This window comes from Hordeum vulgare, chromosome 1H, assembly GCF_904849725.1.
Source record: "Hordeum vulgare subsp. vulgare chromosome 1H, MorexV3_pseudomolecules_assembly, whole genome shotgun sequence".
NCBI classification, from domain to species: Eukaryota; Viridiplantae; Streptophyta; class Magnoliopsida; order Poales; family Poaceae; genus Hordeum; species Hordeum vulgare.
This window is the reverse complement of record NC_058518.1, coordinates 366,555,470-366,574,791: the sequence shown is the minus strand read 5'-3', so window position 1 is coordinate 366,574,791 and position 19,322 is coordinate 366,555,470. Positions and strand designations below refer to the sequence as shown.

The following is a 19,322-nucleotide window of genomic DNA, read 5'->3' as shown; positions in this document are numbered from 1 at the left end:
CGATTCATGCTCGACCTTTCGGTCTCTTGTGTTTCGAGGCCATGTCTGTACATGCTAGGCTCGTCAAGTTTAACCCGGGTGTTCCGCGTGTGCAACTATTTTGCACCCGTTGTATGTGAACGTTGAGTCTATCACACCCGATCATCACGTGGTGTCTCGAAACGACGAACTGTCGCAATGGTGCATAGTCGGGGAGAACACAATTTCGTCTTGAAATTTTAGTGAGAGATCACCTCATAATGCTACCGTCGTTCTAAGCAAGATAAGGTGCATAAAGGATTAACATCACATGCAATTCATAAGTGACGTGATATGTCCATTATCATGTGCTTCTAGATCTCCATCACCAAAGCACCGGCACGACCTTCTTGTCACCGGCGTCACACCATGATCTCCATCATCATGATCTCCATCAACGTGTCGCCATCGGGGTTGTCGTGCTACTCATGCTATTACTACTAAAGCTACGTCCTAGCAATATAGTAAACGCATGTGCAAGCACAAACGTTAGTTTAAAGACAACCCTGTGGCTCATGCCGGTTGCCGTACCATCAACGAGCAAGTCGATATTAACTATTACAACATGATCATCTCATACATCCAATATATCACATCACGTCGTTGGCCATATCACATCACAAGCATACCCTGCAAAAACAAGTTAGACGTCCTCTAATTGTTGTTGCATCTTTTACGTGGTTGCCATGGGTATCTAGTAGGATCGCATCTTACTTACGCGAACACCACAACGGAGATGTATGAATTGCTATTTAACCTCTCTCCAAGGACCTCCTCTGTCAAATTCGATTCAACTAAAGTTGGAGAAACCGACACTCACCAGTCATCTTTGAGCAACGGGGTTGCTCGTAGCGATGAAACCAGTCTCTCGTAAGCGTACGAGTAATGTCGGTCCGATCCGCTTCGATCCAACAATACCGCGGAATCAAGAAAAGACTAAGGATGGCAGCAAATCGCACATCACCGCCAACAAAAACTTTTGTGTTCTACTCAAGATAACATCTACGCATGAACCTAGCTCATGATGCCACTGTTGGGGAACGTCGCATAGGAAACAAAAAAATTCCTACGCACACGCAATACCTATCATGGTGATGTTCATCTATGAGAGGAGATTTCCGATCTACGTACCCTTGTAGATCGCACAACAGAAGCGTTAAGAAATGCGGTTGATGTAGTGGAACGTCCTCACGTCCCTCGATCAGCCCCGCGAACCGTCCCACGAACCGTCCCGCGATCCGTCCCACGATCCGTCCTGCGATCCGTCCCACGAAACGTCTCGCGATCCATTGCACGAACCGTCTTGCGATCCATCTCACGATCCGTTCCGATCTAGTGTCGAACGGACGGCACCTCCGCGTTCAGCACACGTACAACTCGACGATGATCTCAGCCTTCTTGATCCAGCAAGAGAGACGGAGAGGTAGATGAGTTCTCCGGCAGCTTGACGGTGCTCCGAAGTTTGGTGGTGATCTATCTCAGCAGGGCTCCGCCCGAGCTCCACAGAAATACGATCTAGAGGAAAAACCGTGGAGGTATGTGGTCGGGCTGCCGTGGCAAAGTTGTGTCAAATCATCCCTAATACCTCAGTATATATAGGAGGGAGGGGAGGGACCTTTCCTGAAGGCTCAAGGAGCTCAAAGGGGTCGGACGAAGCGGGGGGAGGAGGATTCCTCCTCCAATCCTAGTCCAACTAGGATTGGAAGGTGGAGTCCTTCTCTATTTTCCCACTTCCCCTTTTTTCTCTTTGATTTTCTTTCTCTCCTGCGCAGGGGCCTTCTTAGGCTTGCCCACCAGCCCACTAAGGGCTGGTGAAGCACCCCTAAGGCCTATGGCCTTCCCCCGGGTGGGCTACCCCCCCCCCCCCCTCCCCCCCCCCCCCCCCGGTGAACATCCGGAACCCATTCGTCACTCCCCGTACATTCTCGGTAATGCCGAAAATTTCCGGTAATCAAATGAGGTCACCCTATATATCAATCTTCGTCTCCGGACCATTCCGGAAACCCTCGTGACGTCCGCGATCTCATCCGGGACTCCGAACAACATTCGATAACCAACGATATAACTCAAATACGCATAAAACATCGTCGAACCTTAAGTGTGCAGACCCTGCGGGTTCGAGAACTATGTAAACATGACCCGAGAGACTCCTCGGTCAATATCCAATAGCGGGACCTGGATGCCCATATTGGATCCTACATATTCTCCGAAGATCTTATCGGTTGAACCTCAGTGTCAAGGATTCATATAATCTCGTATGTCATTCCCTTTGACCTTCGGTATGTTACTTGCACGAGATTCGATCGTCGGTATCAGCATACCTATTTCAATCTCGTTTACCGGCAAGTCTCTTTACTCGTTCCGTAATACAGGATCCCTTGACATACACTAAGTCACATTGCTTGCAAGGCTTGTGTGTGATGTTGTATTACCGAGTGGGCCCCGAGATACCTCTCCGTCACACGGAGTGACAAATCCCAGTCTTGATCCATACTAACTCAACGGACACCTTTGGAGATACCTGTAGAGCATCTTTATAGTCACCCAGTTACGTTGTGACGTTTAATACACACAAGGTATTCCTCCGGTGTTAGTGAGTTATATGATCTCATGGTCATCGGAACAAATACTTGACACGTAGAAAACTATAGCAATAAAACGACACGATCAATATGCTACGTTCATAGTTTGGGTCTTGTCCATCACATTATTCTCCTAATGATGTGATCCCGTTATCAAGTAACAACACTTGCCTATGGTCAGGAAACCTTGACCATCTTTGATCAACGAGCTAGTCAACTAGAGGCTTACTAGGGATAGTGTTCTGTCTATGTATCCACACAAGTATTGTGTTTCCAATCAATACAATTATAGCATGGATAATAAACGATTGTCATGAACAAAGAAATATAATAATAACTAATTTATTATTGCCTCTAGGGAATATTTTCAACAGTTCTAGGATGGGTGACCGACCGGGAAGTTGATCCTGGGTGCGCATGAGTGAGGACAAAGTGCGTAGAAAAGACTAGTATTGATATGTGGGGCCAGTCTAACGACCGCCGGTGGGTGGGTCCGAAGCGTTACAAGTTGGTATCAGAGCCGACCCTCACGGTTACACGGATGTTTGCGGACAGGTGTGTGATCAATGTTGTTCATGATGTTTGTGACCCGTCACATGTGCTGGACTAGATGCACAAATGTTTGTGTCGACCGACCGGGATCCCGGGTGCCAAAGTACGCAGAAAAGACTAGTATTGATATATAGGGCCAGTCTAGATCCCGCCAGGAGTAACGACCGCCGGCGGGTGTGTTCAGGGCGTTACATGTGGCTAGCAAGAAAAAGGGGAGTGGCAACCCCTTTGCCTTTGTTTGATACAAGAAAATACTTCATTTGTGTGTATGTGTTATTAAAGTTGACAGTGTGATGCCTTCTACTCGTTCGATAAATCAAGATTCTTAATTGAGGAAAATACTTATGTTGATGTCCTACATCATCCTTCTTCTTCTTGAGGGAAATCCAATAACTCCTATGAGAGTAGCCGCACCGCCAGTGTATTGCGCGTGTTGCTACCTCCGTGTTCGACTCCACTGACTTTTCGTTGGGAGCGGTGCGTTGAGCACGCGAGGCCTTGTAGATTGCCCACTACTCCGCAATGAAGTTCGGGTTCGCCACAGCCATGGCGACCACGACCTACTCGCTTGTGCACTCGCCCTAAATCTCGCACTCTCGCACTCTGCCAGCCGGTACTGCTCGAGGTCCTGTTGGAACACCTATATAGGAGCCGGTGCAGTCTGCTCCTCCTCCGTCATGGCAGCATCGTAGTGCGTGTGCACCTGCTACATGGTCAGGCCCGCATGCACTGACGTGGGGTTTGATGTGGGGTCATCGTCCGAGCTGGTATCCATCACGGGATCATTATTGGAGACCTCAGGTGATCTACCCGGCGTGCCCTCCTTGATATGCCTAGCCCGACGGGACTGTCATGCGCGTGCAAGAGCGGACACCTCGTGCTTCATCTCCGACCAAACACTATCCCACATAGCGTTCCCACTCGCGGTCATGGTAGACGTGGAGCAAAGGAGTAAGATGTGAAGCGGAAGTGTTGTGGTGTGGAATTAGCCGAGTGTGACCGCCTTTAAATAGCATATTTTGGTGAGGTCGAGCATGCATGTCCTTCAGTCCGTGACGTCGGAGTTAGCTCCTCGACCGGCGAGCATGCCTAATGGTGGTATACACACGAACCGAACATTGAACAAAGGTGGTAGATATCCATCCCATTCTGTACAACCAACGCCGTCGGCATTAAATAGGCGCAGACACACACGGCTCTCTCGACCGACGCTTCAATGCTGGCGCTGGTGAAAGGTCGCGCTCGCTCTCGGGCGGCTCTACAACGACAAGAACGTGGACAGCTGGCCACATGTGAAAACATAGGAGGACGTGACGAGGATAGTTAGACATTGAATGGATCGATACAGAACCGCTGACGGTTGCGAATCAATGATGAAGATTCACTTACTACTCGTACCTGCAAGTTTATAAATCGTTGGTGTATTACACACGATTAGCATGTCAGCTCAGGAATCAGAATAATCACTTGGGTCATCTTGTCCAACCATTGGTGAGGCTCCGAGTGCTAGCCGCGCGAATTGTTAAACGACGAGCATATTAGGAATAGACTTGTCCATGAAAAACCCGGCCAAGATGATCCGACCTGACTTGTCCTTACATTCCCATGGCCCACTTGGGTCATCTTGTCCAACCAATGGCGAGGCTCCAAGTGCCAGCCGCGCGAATTGTTTAACGACGAGCATACTCAAAAGGATCCAGATGGACCTAGAGGGGGCGTGAATAGGTACAAATCCAAATTTTAATAATTACTTAGCAATTTTAGGCTAAAGTGCGGAATATGAGTGTAAGCCTAATAATTGCTATGACAAAGAGTAAGCTATCTGGAGTGAAGTAAGACAAGCGGTAAACAATAATCAAATACAAGTATGTAATAAGGATTAACACAAGTAGAGAGTTAGGGTTAGGAATAACTGAAACTCCGAGAGAGACAAGGATGTATCCCGATGTTCACTTCCTTGGAGGGAAGCTACGTCACCGTTAGAGGGGCGGATGTTACCACGAAGGCACACCAACGCCACGAAGGCTCACCCTATTCTCCCTTTGAGATAACTCCACGAAGGCGTTTCTCAACCACTAGTGGTAAGCCTTGAGGTGGCTTCCAAACCTTCACAAACTTTCTGGGAGATATCACAATGGTTTGATTCCTCTCCGAAGACTCCTACCGCGTAGGAGTCTCCAACCTCCAAGAGTAACAAGATCACGGGGATTGCTCAAAACTTGCTCATATCACAAATCACTTTGGTGGGAAGGAGGAGAGGGAGACGATCTATCTTTTGATTGGAACAACATTCAAAGGGACTCACAAATGCTCTTGGGATCTAGGATTTGGTGTAGACAAGAGTGAGTGAGAGGAAAGGTGTTCTTGGGTGTATTTTAGCTGTGTTGAACACCCTTTCACGAGGTGGGAGAAGAGTATATATAGTGTGGAGTGAAATCCAGTCGCTGGAGGTGCTTTAAGTCACACAAGGTCCGGACGTCCGACAGTTGCCGGAAGTCCGGGCGTCCGCGAGGGGCCGGACGACCGACAGGGGTCGGTCGTCCGAGGCATGTAGGCACGGCTGGAACTATTTTGAATTTATCAGCGTCCGGACGTCCGGAGTAGACCGGAAATCCGTGTTATACAGCTCAAATTCTACTGGTGGTAGGTTCCGGATTTCCGATGGGGGTCGGACGTCCGGCGCTCGGACGTCCGGAGGTTGCCGGATTTCCGAGTTATAAAACTCAACTTCTACTGGTGCAGGCTTCCAGATTTCCGGGGCTTGGCCGGACGTCCGGCCCTCGGATGTCCGGAGGGAGCCGGATTTCCGAGTTATATGCGTCACAAACTTCTGGTGAAGGGCTGCGGATTTCCGAAGCCAGCCGGTCGTCCGGCCCTCGGACGTCCGGAGGGAGCCGGATGTCCGAGGCAACAGACCTGTTTCGAACTGAGAACAGAGTGGAGAGAATGTAGTATTGGATATGAGAGTAAAGATGTGGTATGAGCAAGTTCATCGCAAAACCTGTGATCCCTCTTAATAGTGCGGGATCCCTATACTCAATATTAGTAAACTCAAAAGGCTAGGCTACATCATCTTTTCTTAATCCCGAGCCTTCTCGAAATATAAATCCCCAATCTTTTCAAACAACCTTTGGCACATAGTTCTCAATCTACTAAAGTACTTGCCATCCTAAGATACACTCAACAAATAGGATTAGTTCCCTACGTATGTGTTGTCATTAACACCAAAAGTCGGTTAGGGGCATAGCATGCACTTTCAATCTCCCCCTTTTTGGTAGTTGATGACAACATATACATAGCTATCAAAAAAAATTAACATACTACATTATAGTCTAGGAGATATTCAGTAAGGAGCTCCCCCTTAGTATATGCATGATAATAAAAAATCGAAGCTCCAATGGATCAACATGTAAAGATAATAGATCATCATAGAAATAGTGAAGGAAGACATAATAGTCTATGATGATATCATAACAATCCATAGCAAATCACAACCATTCATAAGTAGCCATACATGAGTTTATCCATTACATTAAATCTCCAAAGACTAAAAATTACGATAAAAACTATGATACATTACTCCTCCTTTGGCACCAAGTACCAAAAAGGGAGCCATCAACAGCACCAATCACGCTCAGAGCTCCTCACCATCATCATCAGCATCATCAGCCAAGCCACTGCCACGAGCCTCGTCAAGGAAATCAGACCACTCCGGACCAGAAGGGAAGCCAAAATCAGTAGGAGGAGCAGCAGGAGGGGCCTCATCATCACTCACATCAAGAGCGCCCGAGGCCTTCATCAACGAGCCTTGAGGGCATTCTTGGAGGAGACTAAGTGAGAAACCACATCATGGGTTTGACCACACTGGAAAGAGATGGCCTTCATCAACGCAGAATTTGCCTTGCCAAGGAATTTGGCAATGCGACCGAGAGGAACGGAGCTAGATGAGGGGTGGCGGCCCGTGCAGCAGTGCGACGAGTGGATGTGGAGGATGAGGGGGCTTTCTTGGGAGCAAAGTCATCCGCAATGTGAGCGGGAATGACCCACTTGCGATGAGTGTGAGTGACAGCCACAGAGAAATCAGCAACATGGTTAATAAGTGCCTGGATGAAAGGAGCGTGAGGAAAGGCTCGCTTGTAGTGAAAGCTAGCAAGCCGAATCTCATGCCATAGAAAATGGGGCACATTGATTTTGCCCTTGGGGTGCTCGAATAAGTGAAACATGATGTCGATACAATAGCCACTGCACGAACCCTTATCACCCATCTTAGGATAGATGGTGCGGATGAGACACTGAAAATAATTATGTAAGGTGAGCGCGAGATGGATACCTGGTTAAGGTCCTTCATGCGCTCATCCGCATCAAGCTCACGTAGTGGCTTGCGAAGATGCCCACACACGTCAATAGACTTAGGCGCATGGTTAGGATCATCCCTATGTATTTTGAAACCGGAATTGGGGAAATCCAATGCGGCAACAAATGTATCATATGAAGCTTTGAAGCGAACGTCAGAGGTGATCCAGCTGACAGTGTTGTTTGAGCCAAAATGACATGTGGCATAGAACTGGTGAATGGCAGCAGCACTAAAGTCGCAATGAAAGGCAAACGGGGCGGCAAGCCCCGATGCCTCAATAAGCTCAATGGCACCCGGATATTTCCCCGGGTGCATGCGAATATGCTCAACATCAATAGAGTGATGAATAGATAACCCCTTAGGAACTATGACTGTGGTAAAAATATCCGCCTGGACGTTTGTGCGGAAACGTGAGTCCGTAGAGTCACGTGCGACAGCGTATTGATCAATGTCGCGGCGGAAAGTGAGATATGAGGCTGCGCCAAGTGTGGTGAAATTTGTGATAGCACGACCTAATGTGGCAGGAGGTTCTAGTGAGATGCGGCGAGCTTCACCTGCGGGCTGGGCAGGAGGAGGTTGTGGCATGTAGGACGGCTTGCGAGTCCCGGGCTTTGGCTTGGACCTTCGATCGACGTGCTGGACAGGAAGGTCCTCGGCGGCAAGCTCCTCCTCGAAGTCGGGGTCATCACAATCAGACGACGAGGGAGACGGAGAACGTCGGGCAGTCCGTTTGAAGGGACGAAGTGGCTCATCCGAGTCCGACCCCGTGTTCATAGGGGCGCGAGAAGATGAGCCGGCCACGGTCTTCCGAGCGGTGTGCTTGGTCTTCCCCATGGAGCACAAACACCTACACGGATGAAGAATCCCCAAATGAGGAACGGACATGGAGATACATGAGAGAGAGAAAATCAAATCCAACGCGAAAGAAGACGGAGGAGCGACCTGAGGATGGATCCCGCGAAGAATACGGAGGAAGGAGTGGGGGATCCGCGGAGGAGATCGGCCCGATCTCGAGGTTGGCGGCGCAGGGCAGGAGCTCCTCGACCAACTCCTCGAGCTGGCGGCGGCGGCGGCTGTGGGAAAAGGGGCGCTGAGGGTTAGGGCAAGAGCCCAGCCCCGCGCCCAGATATATATATAGGCCCCGAGGCGTCGGACGTCCGACAGGCGTCGGACGTCCGGAGGTTATTTTGGCGTCGGACGACCAGAGGGGATTTTTCCGCCGGACGTCCGAGAAGGAGGAGGAGGCAGAGACTGATTCAGGGTTTTTTTTTGATGATGAGATGATGACTTGCATGGTTTCGCACACAAAAAAAATACGAACAAGGTTTTTCTACAAGCATTCCATGCATGGATTGATCTATGCGTACTTTGTAAGCTTAAAACATAGAATTAAGACACACTCCCCCTAAATACATGCCCACATCAAGACACAACCATAATGTGAGTGTGTGTATGTGTGCAAGATTTCAAGATATGTTGTTAAGCTCCAAGATACCAAGTTCACGCCTAAGTTGACAGAACCTAGCTACGCTAAGTGGCTTGGTGAAGATGTCGGCTAACTGCATGTCGGTACCCACATGGGTAATATCAACGTCACGCTTTTGCACATGGTCTCTCAAGAAATGATACCTAATATCAATATGTTTTGTGCGAGGGTGATCAATGGGGTTCTCGGAGATATTTATGGCACTTTCATTATCACGGAGAAGAGTAACGTGTCGATACGTGATACCATAATCCTTTAGTGTTTGCCTCATCCATAGCAGTTGGGTTGCACAGCTTGCGGCTGCAATATATTCGGCCTCGGTCGTGGAGAGAGAAACACAGTTCTGCTTCTTCGAGGACCAACTTACCAAGGAGCGTCCAAGAAACTGACATGCACCGGAAGTGGATTTTCGTCCCACTTTATCACCGGCCCAATCCGCATCGGAATACCCAATAAGATCAAACTTTGCATCCTTAAGGTACCATAAGCCTAACTTTGGGGTGTGAACAAGGTATCTAAGAATATGCTTAACCACCATGTGATGGTTTTCCCTAGAGGAAGCTTGAAATCTAGCACATATTCCTACACTTAACATGATGTCCGGTCTAGATGCGCAAAGATAAAGCAGCGAACCAATCATGGAGCGGTAAGTAGATGGGTCAAAAGGAATACCGTTTGAGTCTTTATTTAAAACTACATCGGTGGCCATAGGTGTCTTCATTGGTTTAGCATTTGTCATTTCAAATTTTTCAAGAATGTCCTTGAGGTACTTAGTTTGAGACAAGAAAATCCCTTCTTGAAATTGTTGTATTTGAAAACCAAGAAAGAACTTCAAGTCTGTGTTGAGTGACATCTCAAAGGTCTTGGTCATGGAGGCCGCAAACTTCTTGCAAGAAGTGGATGTTAGGAGAACCAAAAATGATGTCATCTACATAGATTTCGCATAAGATCAAATCACCATTTTCCCTCTTAGTAAAAAGAGTGGGATCGATCACCCCCACCACAAAGCCATCATCGAGTAGGAACTTCTTAAGATGATCGTACCAAGCACGGGGTGCTTATTTAAGACCATACAGAGCCTTGTGGAAGTTTATATACATGGTCTTTGTGATGAGGGTCAACAAACCCAGGTGGTTGTGATACATATACCTCTTCTTGTAGAGGACCGTTAAGAAAAGCACTTTTCACATCCATTTGATGCAAAGTAAAACCATTGAAAGCAGCATAGGCCAATAAAATGCGAATGGACTCAAGACGAGCAACAGGGGCGAAAGTTTCACCAAAGTCCAAACCTTCAACTTGGGAGTACCCCTGTGCTACTAACCTTGCCTTGTTGCGTAGGACAATCCCGTTCTCATCTTCCTTGTTCTTGAAAATCCATTTAGTTCCAATGACATTATGTTCCTCAGTTGGTCGTTCTACATACTTCGTTGCGTGTAAAACTGTTTAGCTCCTCTTGCATAGCAAGTAGCTACTCATTGTCACACAATGCATCCTGAACCCTGTGTGGCACGGTACTAGAGACAAACGAAAAGTGAGCACAAAAGTTTGTCAATTGTTTACGAGTCACTCTACCTTCCGACACGCCTGTGAGGATTTGATCAATATCAACACGACCGGCCACACGTGGCATGATGGAGGTCAAGGTTTCACGAGGTTCGACTTAGTTTCCATCATCAACGTCCTCAACATATGGATCATTTATGTGCGGAGGAAGATATACCTCTTCGCGTTGCACCTGTTGAGGTTCATCATCAAACATACCCATACTTTGGTCTACCTCTTCAAGATCAACTTGTTCTTGAGTGTCATTAGGGTGAGAGACATGTTCTCCCACTTGATCCTCAACAACTGGCATGATGTGTGTGCTAATATCTTGTGGAGGTACGGGCAGTGAACTGTCTTGAGGATGAGAGATACTCTCATCATCTTCATCATCATCATGGGGTCTTTGTTCCATGGGAAGAAGTGCACCTACACCCATGTTTAAGATATCTTGTGGGGAGTCTTCTTCACCTGCATCATCTAGATCAACTTGCTCCCCATGGGAGCGGTTAAATTCATCAAACGTCACGTCACAGGTTTCTATAACACATCCAGTGGATTTGTTGTAGACTATGTAGGCGTGAGAGTTTGACCCATAGCCAACAAAAATCCCTTCAGTTGTTTTGGATTGAAATTTTCCTAACCGTTCCCGTTTGTTGAGGATGAAACATTTGCATCCAAACACACGAAAGTACTTAACATTGGGCTTGTTCCCAATTAGGAGCTCATATGGAGTCTTCTCCAATATTGATCGGAGGAAGAGCCGGTTTGATGCATGACATGCTGTGTTGACGGCCTCAGCCCAAAAACTATGTGGTGACTTGTATTCATCTAACATGGACCTTGCCATTTCCACAAGTGTCCGGTTCTTCCTCTCTGCCACACCATTTTGTTGAGGGGTGTAAGGTGCGGAGTACTGATGTTCAATTCCCTCATCACTAAGAAATTCTTCTAGGGTGTATTTCTTGAACTCAGAGCCATTATCACTTCTTACTGCCTTGATGTCCTTGTCAAACTTTCGCTGGGCTTGTTTGGCAAAGTCAATGAAAGTGATCTTCGTCTCGTCCTTGGACTTGAGAAAGAACACCCATGTATATCTTGAGTAATCATCAACAATGACTAGGCCATACTTTTTCCCTCCAAGACTTGCCCATGAAGGAGGCCCAAACAGATCCACATGAAGGAGCTCTAACGGCCTCGAAGTGGATACAATGTTCTTGGGTGGATGTCTTGATTGATGTTGTTTCCCAGCTATGCATGCACTGCACACACGATCTTTCTTAAAATATACATTTGTTAGTCCAAGGATGTGATTGCCGTTTAAGAGATTTTGAAGATTTTTCATGCCAACATGGGCGAGCCAGCGATGCCATAGACATCCCATGTCGGCCTTGGCCATTAGACAAGTTGTATGGAAAGTGCTCTCTTTCAAGAAATCAACCGTGTAAAGGTTGCCATCCAACTCTCCAACAAAGGCCACTCCAAGAGTGTCTCTCTTAAAGACTTTCACATCCGTTAGTCCAAATAATGTGTCATAACCGACGGAAGCCAATTGGCGAACTGAAAGTAAATGATATTGAAGAGATTGGACAAGCATGACATTTGCAATAGACATGTCATTAGTGATTGCCACCTTGCCCAACCCAATTACCTGCCCTTTCGACCCTCCACCAAATACAATGCTCATGTATGGTCGAATGGCTTGCATGAAGTCATAGAGCAAGTTACTATCTCCGGTCATATGATTGGTGCATCCACTGTCGATCACCCATTTGGCTCCTCCGGAGAAACCAGCCTGTAACGAATTAAGACTTAGTTTGAGGTACCCATTTTGTCATGGGGCCTTTCACATTAGTTACAAGAGTCTTAGGGACCCAAATAGCATAGAATCGAAATGCATTACGGGGACCAACGAATTTAGCATAGACCTCTCCTTCCTTTGATTTGCGTAGTACATAGGATGGAGGCATGAATTCGGTTGTCTTGTTGTGAGTAGATGAACCCCTAGTGGCCGATCCACTCACAACCTTACCTTTCTCCGTGTGTCCCTCTCGTACAAATATTTCTTTAAGCGGAGTGGTACACTTGAGAGGAGATGCACTGTTCTTGGCAGTGCTTGGGTTGAACCCAAGCCCTTCCTTGGCGAAACCTCCATTGTGTCAACTTAAGATCTCATTGAGAGTCTTTTGTCCTTGTGCACATGTCATGAGACCTCTGTCTAGTTGTGCCTTTAACGAACAGTTTTCCTCAAGGATAGATGTCAGTTCACTACTAGAGTTAGTAGTGCAGGTATCAACATTGATAGTAGGTGAGGAGTAGGCCTTAGCTAGAGTGTCAAGGTAAGTGACCTTAAGTGCCTCAAAGCTCTTTGTAAGAGCAGTGAGTTTCTCTTCCTTGTCTTTGAGAGACAAGGATAGACGCTCACAGTCCTTAGAAAGGGAAGCATGAGAGTTCACAAGTCGGTCTTTATCATTTAGTAATTCTTTGCACACAGATTCATCCTTTTTCAAGGAGGCAAGATCATTAGCATGTTTATCAAGGTTTTCACCTACTTTTGAACATAGTGCATCATTTTGTGCTTCCTCATACAGGACTTTCTTCTCAAGGAGTTCATTTCTCTCCTTCTCCTCAGTGACGAGGGTTTCGAGTTCCTTGATGGTATTGGTGTGCTTACTCACCATTTCCATAAGTATGCAAAACATAGTGAGCTTCTTTCCTTTAAGAGAGCACATAAATTTGTTTATTTTAGCAAACATGGGATGATCTAAGTCATTATCCTCATAGTGATCTTCCGCATCAAGATACTCATCAGAAGGAGTAGAAACTAGACTGAAAGAGTTTAACCGTGGAGTTACCTTGACCTTATCATGGGAGCTTTGGTCTTCCTCATCTCCCATGGCAGTCTTTGCCATCAAACACTTGTGAGCGTTGCCCTTGTAGTCCTTCATATAGTTGTAGTGAACAACATCACCACTTTTGTTGACTAGCCTTAAGGTGCTTTGTGTATCTTGAGCTACTCCGGCAACTCCATCAACATCTTCTGGATCTGATTCTTCTTGTGCAACCATTTCTCTTCCATCTGTCCTCTTGAACTTGGAGTTCATAGGGTTTGGCAACTTATTTACAAAGGTCTTTGGAAACCTTGGTTTGTCTTCTCTCTTCTCATAAGGGCAGTCATTGGAGAAGTGGTTGGTTTTCTCGCAGTTATAGCATTTCCTTACCTTCTTCTTTGGGAATCTTCCCTTGAACTTTCCTGCACTGAACTTCTTTACAAAGAGAGCAATGTCCTCATAAGATGGGCTTTCATCAGAGTCAACATCATCACCATCTTCGCAGTGATCATCACCCTCTTCTTCTTCACTTTCTTCTTCGTCACACTCATGCTTGGCTTTCAAAGCAAGATTGATCTTTGATGTTGAAGTTTGATGTTGAAGTGCCATGCATGGCTAGGTGCTTTGTTGCATTTGCCTTTGACTCTTCAAATAATTGGAAGGTGGATATGATGTCATCCGGAGTCATTTCTTTGAACCCATGATGCTGCCTCATGTCCCATACCATTTGATGGTGATACGGAGCAAGAGCGTGAAGTAACTTGTCCACAAGAAATCTCTTGGTCAGATTGAAGCCATCTTGCGTCTTGTCACAGTCACATGACTCAATGTCTGCGGCGAGAGTCATGAGCCGTTCTAGTAGTTGCTTGGGAGATTCACCCTTTTCCATACAAAAATTCTGTAATTGCCCCTTGGCAATTTCATATTGAGCAAGCCGAAGAATGGAGGTACCGGTCTTGGTCCTTATGATGTTGTCCCACAGTTCCTTGGCACTTGTGATGTGAATGTATGGTCTTCGTTGCTTGTCATTCATTCATTTTCTTATGCACGTGATCGCAGTGTCATTGAGATGCTTGTCATAAGTTTCTCTGGGCGTGAGGCACCTTGGATCTACAAGATTGTACCCATGCTCGGGGATGTCCAACATCTCATCATTGGCATACCTAACATGATCCTGCATACCAACTCTCCATAAAGCAAAATCCGAATTGTCATCAAGCAAGGGAGGTTTTCCTCCAGGATTGTACTTAGGTTTCTCAATTTGAGATCTAGCATAGAACCATGGAACACTGGTTTGGTTCCTCTCCGGAGGTGGTTGGCCAAATGAAGTACCATGCACGTGGGGCCCTGAGGCCCTCGGGGACGTGGTTGTCCCCGTGGTTAGTGATGCTAGTCTCATTTGGATCATGGTCTCAAGAGAAGCATCATGCTCCTCTTTTTGCTTGGCAAGGGCCCGTTCCAGGTCCTCAGAGGTGAAAGACTTGACTTTCGAGGAAGTCTCGTCCCTCTGCACTGGAGCTACCGTAGCTGGATCCACGTCCATCTCGCTCTAGGGCGGTTAAGCCACACAAATAGAGCACGAGGCTCTGATACCAATTGAAAAGGATCGAGATGGACCTAGAGGGGGGTGAATAGGTACAAATCCAAATTTTAATAATTACTTAGCAATTTTAGGCTCAAGTGCAGAATATGAGTGTAAGCCTAATAATTGCTATGACAAAGAGTAAGCTATCTGGAGTGAAGTAAGACAAGCGGTAAACAATAATCAAATACAAGTATGTAATAAGGATTAACACAAGTAGAGAGTTAGGGTTAGGAATAACCGAAACTTCGAGAGAGACAAGGATGTATCCCGATGTTCACTTCCTTGGAGGGAAGCTACGTCACCGTTAGAGGGGCGGATGTTACCACGAAGGCACACCAACGCCACGAAGGCTCACCCTATTCTCCCTTTGAGATAACTTCATGAAGGCGTTTCTCAACCACTAGTGGTAAGCCTTGAGGTGGCTTCCAAACCTTCACAAACTTTCCGGGGGATATCACAATGGTTTGATTCCTCTCCGAAGACTCCTACCGCCTAGGAGTCTCCAACCTCCAAGAGTAACAAGATCACGGGGATTGCTCAAAACTTGCTCAAATCACAAATCATTTTGGTGGAAAGGAGGAGAGGGAGACGATCTATCTTTTGATTGGAACAACACTCAAAGGGACTCACAAATGCTCTTGGGATCTAGGATTTGGTGTAGACAAGGGTGAGTGAGAGGAAAGGTGTTCTTGGATGTATTTTAGCTGTGTTGAACACCCTTTCACGAGGTGGGAAAAGAGTATATATAGTGTGGAGTGAAATCCAGCCGTTGGAGGTGCTTTAAGTCACACAGGGTCCGGACGTCCGACAGTTGCCGGAAGTCCGGGCGTCCGCGAGGGGCCGGACGACCGACAGGGGTCGGTCGTCCGAGGCCTGTAGGCACGGCTGGAACTATTTTGAATTTATCAGCGTCCGGACGTCCGGAGTAGACCGGAAATCCGTGTTATACAACTCAAATTCTACTGGTGGTAGGTTCCGGATTTCCGACGGGGGCTGGACGTCCGGCGCTCGGACGTCCGGAGGGAGCCGGATTTCCGAGTTATAGAACTCAACTTCTACTGGTGCAGGCTTCCGGATTTCCGGGGCTTGGTCGGACGTCCGGCCCTCGGATGTCCGGAGGGAGCCGGATTTCCGAGTTGTATGCCTCACAAACTTCTGATGAAGGGTTACGGATTTCCGAAGCTAGCCGGTCGTCCGACCCTCGGACGTCCGGAGGGAGCCGGATGTCCGAGGCAACAGACCTGTTTTGAACTGAGAACAGAGTGGAGAGAATGTGGTATTGGATATGAGAGTAAAGATGTGGTATGAGCAAGCTCATCGCAAAACCTGTGATCCCCTCTTAATAGTGCGGGATCCTATACTCAATATTAGTAAACTCAAAAGGCTACTCTACATCATCTTGTCTTAATCCCAAGCCTTCTCGAAATATAAATCCCCAATCTTTTCACACAACCTTTGGCACATAGTTCTCAATCTACTAAAGTACTTGTCATCCTGAGATACACTCAACGAATAGGATTAGTTCCCTACGTATGTGTTCTCATTAACACCAAAAGTCGGTTAGGGGCATAGCATGCACTTTCACATACTCGAAATAGACTTGTCCATGAAAAACCCGGCCTAGACGATCCGACCTGACTTGTCCTCACATTCCCATGGCCCATGATATTAAGAATAGACTTGCCCATGGGCAACCTCACCCGAACGATGTGACCTGACCTTCCTACGGCCCAGGATCGGGCCTAAATTTTAAGCCCGTTGGCCGTGTCGGGCTTGACGTCTTTATGATTTAGGGAAGAAGCCCGGCCCAAGGCCTGACGAGCTTTCACACTAATGGGCTGGACTTGGGACTGAAATCGAGGCCTGACTGTCGGGCTTGAGCCTGAGTTTTTCTACACGGGCTTTGTGAGGCCCGGTCCGAGGTATGGTCAGGTATAACTGGAAATACTTGTATCCAAAAAAAAACTAGGAATACTGCACAGCAGGCAGATCGCCCAACCAACCTATGACAGGCACGAGAACGCAGCGCATCACGCCGGGAATCACACGAAACGCGCCAAGCTTTGCGCCAGTACAGAAATGCAACGCGCATCCGAAGCCAAGACCCGCGAAAGGGGAAGCACGGCACCCTTCGTTGACGACCAGGGCCCCTCGTCGTGCATGCACTAACACAAGTTGGCAGGCACCGGTGACCAAAGACGCGCCGCACATCGTGCACACTACTCCCCCTCTGCTGCTTCAGCTAGCTAGCTGCTCACCACCACCCCTCCACCAAGTGGAGAGAAATCAATCAGCAAGGCCGGGCCCAGCTGCAACCGCACGTCTGACTCTTCCACCGATTCATTTCGCTTCGTTATCCAAGAAGAAAGGAGGGAGGGGATTAGCACGAGTAAGATCAAAAGCAAAGCTCTACTGTACAATCGGCCGGGATTCGTGTCTCTGTCGTCACTTCCACTCTCGGGTGTCGCAGGGGGAGCACCCTTCCAGCGCGACGTCGGCGATCTGCACCCCGGTGTCGTACACCCGGCCGGCGGTCCACCGCCGCGGGAGGACCTCCCGGTCGGCCCACACCCACTTCCCGTCGTACCCGCCGGTGACCACCATCCGGAGCTGCAGCGGCCCCGTCGGCGCCTGGCCCGTGCTCCACGCCGGCCCGCCGCGCTCCCGCGTCATGGACCGCCAGCCCGACGACCCGGCCGCCGCCACGTCCACCGCCACGATGTCGGTCTGCCCGCCCTGGTACAGGAACCTGATCGTCAGGCCGCCCGCCGCGCGCTCCTCCACGCGCACCGACAGGTTGCGCCGGCGCGCGTACTCGCAGGGCACCCGCTTGTACTCCACGCCCACGGCGCGCCGCTCCCTCAACCGCCGCGCGGCGGCCGTGCCCCCGCCGCCCCTGGCCATGGCCGCGTACGCTGCGCCGCTCAGCACGAGGTCGGTGCGGTTCGTCGCGCCCGTGCGCACCTGGTCCGTCACGACCACCGTGGTGCCCGCCGCGCTGCAGAGCTCGGCGTCCGTGCACCGGACCCTGTAGCACGCGCCGCAGCCGACGCCCCCCCTGTACAGCGCGGGGCTCGCGGCCGCGAGGAGCCCGCCGTTGAAGGTCGCCGCCAGGGAGCCGTACCCGCAGGAGCCGGCTGCTCACGCAAAGCAAAACCAAAAGTCAATCAGCCGAACCACGAACAAGAAACCATAATCAGTTAACGGTACCCGATCGATCCACCGTACGCACCATTGTCGAGGGCGGGCGAGGAGGCGCGGTACGCCGCGTTGGACCGGCGCACGCAGCGGTCGCAGGCAGAGGCCGGAGAGGAGGCTGCGGCGAAGAGGACGAGCAGGAGGACCAGACGCGATCGAGCGCTCGCCATCGACGGGGCTTGCTTGAAGACGGGTGCGTTACTTACTTACTCGGTGTAGAAGAAGATTGAACAGGACGGGACAGGAAGAGAACAGGGGAATGGATTCTTGCCAGCAGCTGGGCTAGAACTAGGCTTTTATACCCGACGCGGCGCGCGCGCTGGTTGTGGCCGGCTGCGGTTTACGAGTTAATGCTACGGTGCACTGGCCGCCAGCCTCGAAACCGGACGGCCGTGGTCTCGTACCTGGGACGCAGCAAGCAAGATGCCGACGCGGCGGGGAGTAGGGAGGAAGGAAAGCGCGCTGGCCACGTGGTCGTGAGGTGGATCCAGGAATGTGGATGTGAAGTACCATGGCAAAAAGTTTGGGGTGGCCACCGACCCAGACTCGTGCCGCAACCCGCGCGCGCCAGCGAGCGGTTCTTGAACTGTTCGAACTTGTACGTACTAGGATAAACTCCGGTAACCACGTCCCATCGTCGGGCATCCTGGCGCGTGGCAAGGTAACGGCACGTGCGAGTGCCGTTTTGTGAACACGCGTGCGTTTCTTTACTTTTATATATACCGCCTCGATAGGGTTTCCATTTGCGGTTACCTTGAAGAGGGAAGGCAATTCGTGAAGAAAGAATTAGTAACTCCTTTGTTGCTGATAAAAGGACGAGGAGTTTAAAGACCGCGTTTGGTTAAAAGGGGGATTGGAGAGGGCTTGAGAGTAAAATCCGTTAGGGGCCCAGAAACCCCACAGATCCTCGGGGCGTCCATTTGGTAGGAGGGGTTTGCTTAGCCCAATCCCCTCCGTTCCCCTTCAATCCCTTCCTATCCATGTGTTTCAAAATCCTTCTTGAGGGACTAGTGAAAGCAAAACCCCAGGAATTTAAGAGTATTGGGTGAAACAAAAGGATTCACACAATCCCCTGAAATCCCTTCCTCTCAAAACCTCCTCAATCCCCCTTAACCAAACGAGGATAAGGACGGAAGTGGCGGCTAGGCTTGCACGGTTTGAATTAGAGGAC

At 48.9% G+C, this 19,322-nt stretch overlaps 1 protein-coding gene across 1 annotated transcript; it reads right to left on the bottom strand.

The window, feature by feature from the left end:
• Nucleotides 1-17,277: 17,277 nt before the first annotated feature.
• Nucleotides 17,278-18,861, bottom strand: LOC123411208 (expansin-like A2). Its single transcript, XM_045104155.1, has 2 exons — nt 18,186-18,861; nt 17,278-18,090 (listed from the first exon to the last, which is right to left on the bottom strand). The coding sequence occupies exons 1-2, from the start codon at nt 18,319-18,321 to the stop codon at nt 17,399-17,401; spliced, it is 828 nt and encodes a 275-aa protein (XP_044960090.1). The 5' UTR covers nt 18,322-18,861; the 3' UTR covers nt 17,278-17,398.
• Between the last annotated feature and the right edge of the window lie 461 nt (nt 18,862-19,322).

Excerpts from the sequence above, each read along its gene's own strand:
- LOC123411208 (XM_045104155.1), bottom strand. The coding sequence starts at position 18,321 with ATGGCGAGCGCTCGATCGCGTCTGGTCCTCCTGCTCGTCCTCTTCGCC. Across the intron at positions 18,091-18,185 it reads CTCGCCCGCCCTCGACAATG|CCGGCTCCTGCGGGTACGGC; the intron begins GTGCGTACGGTG and ends TTGCGTGAGCAG.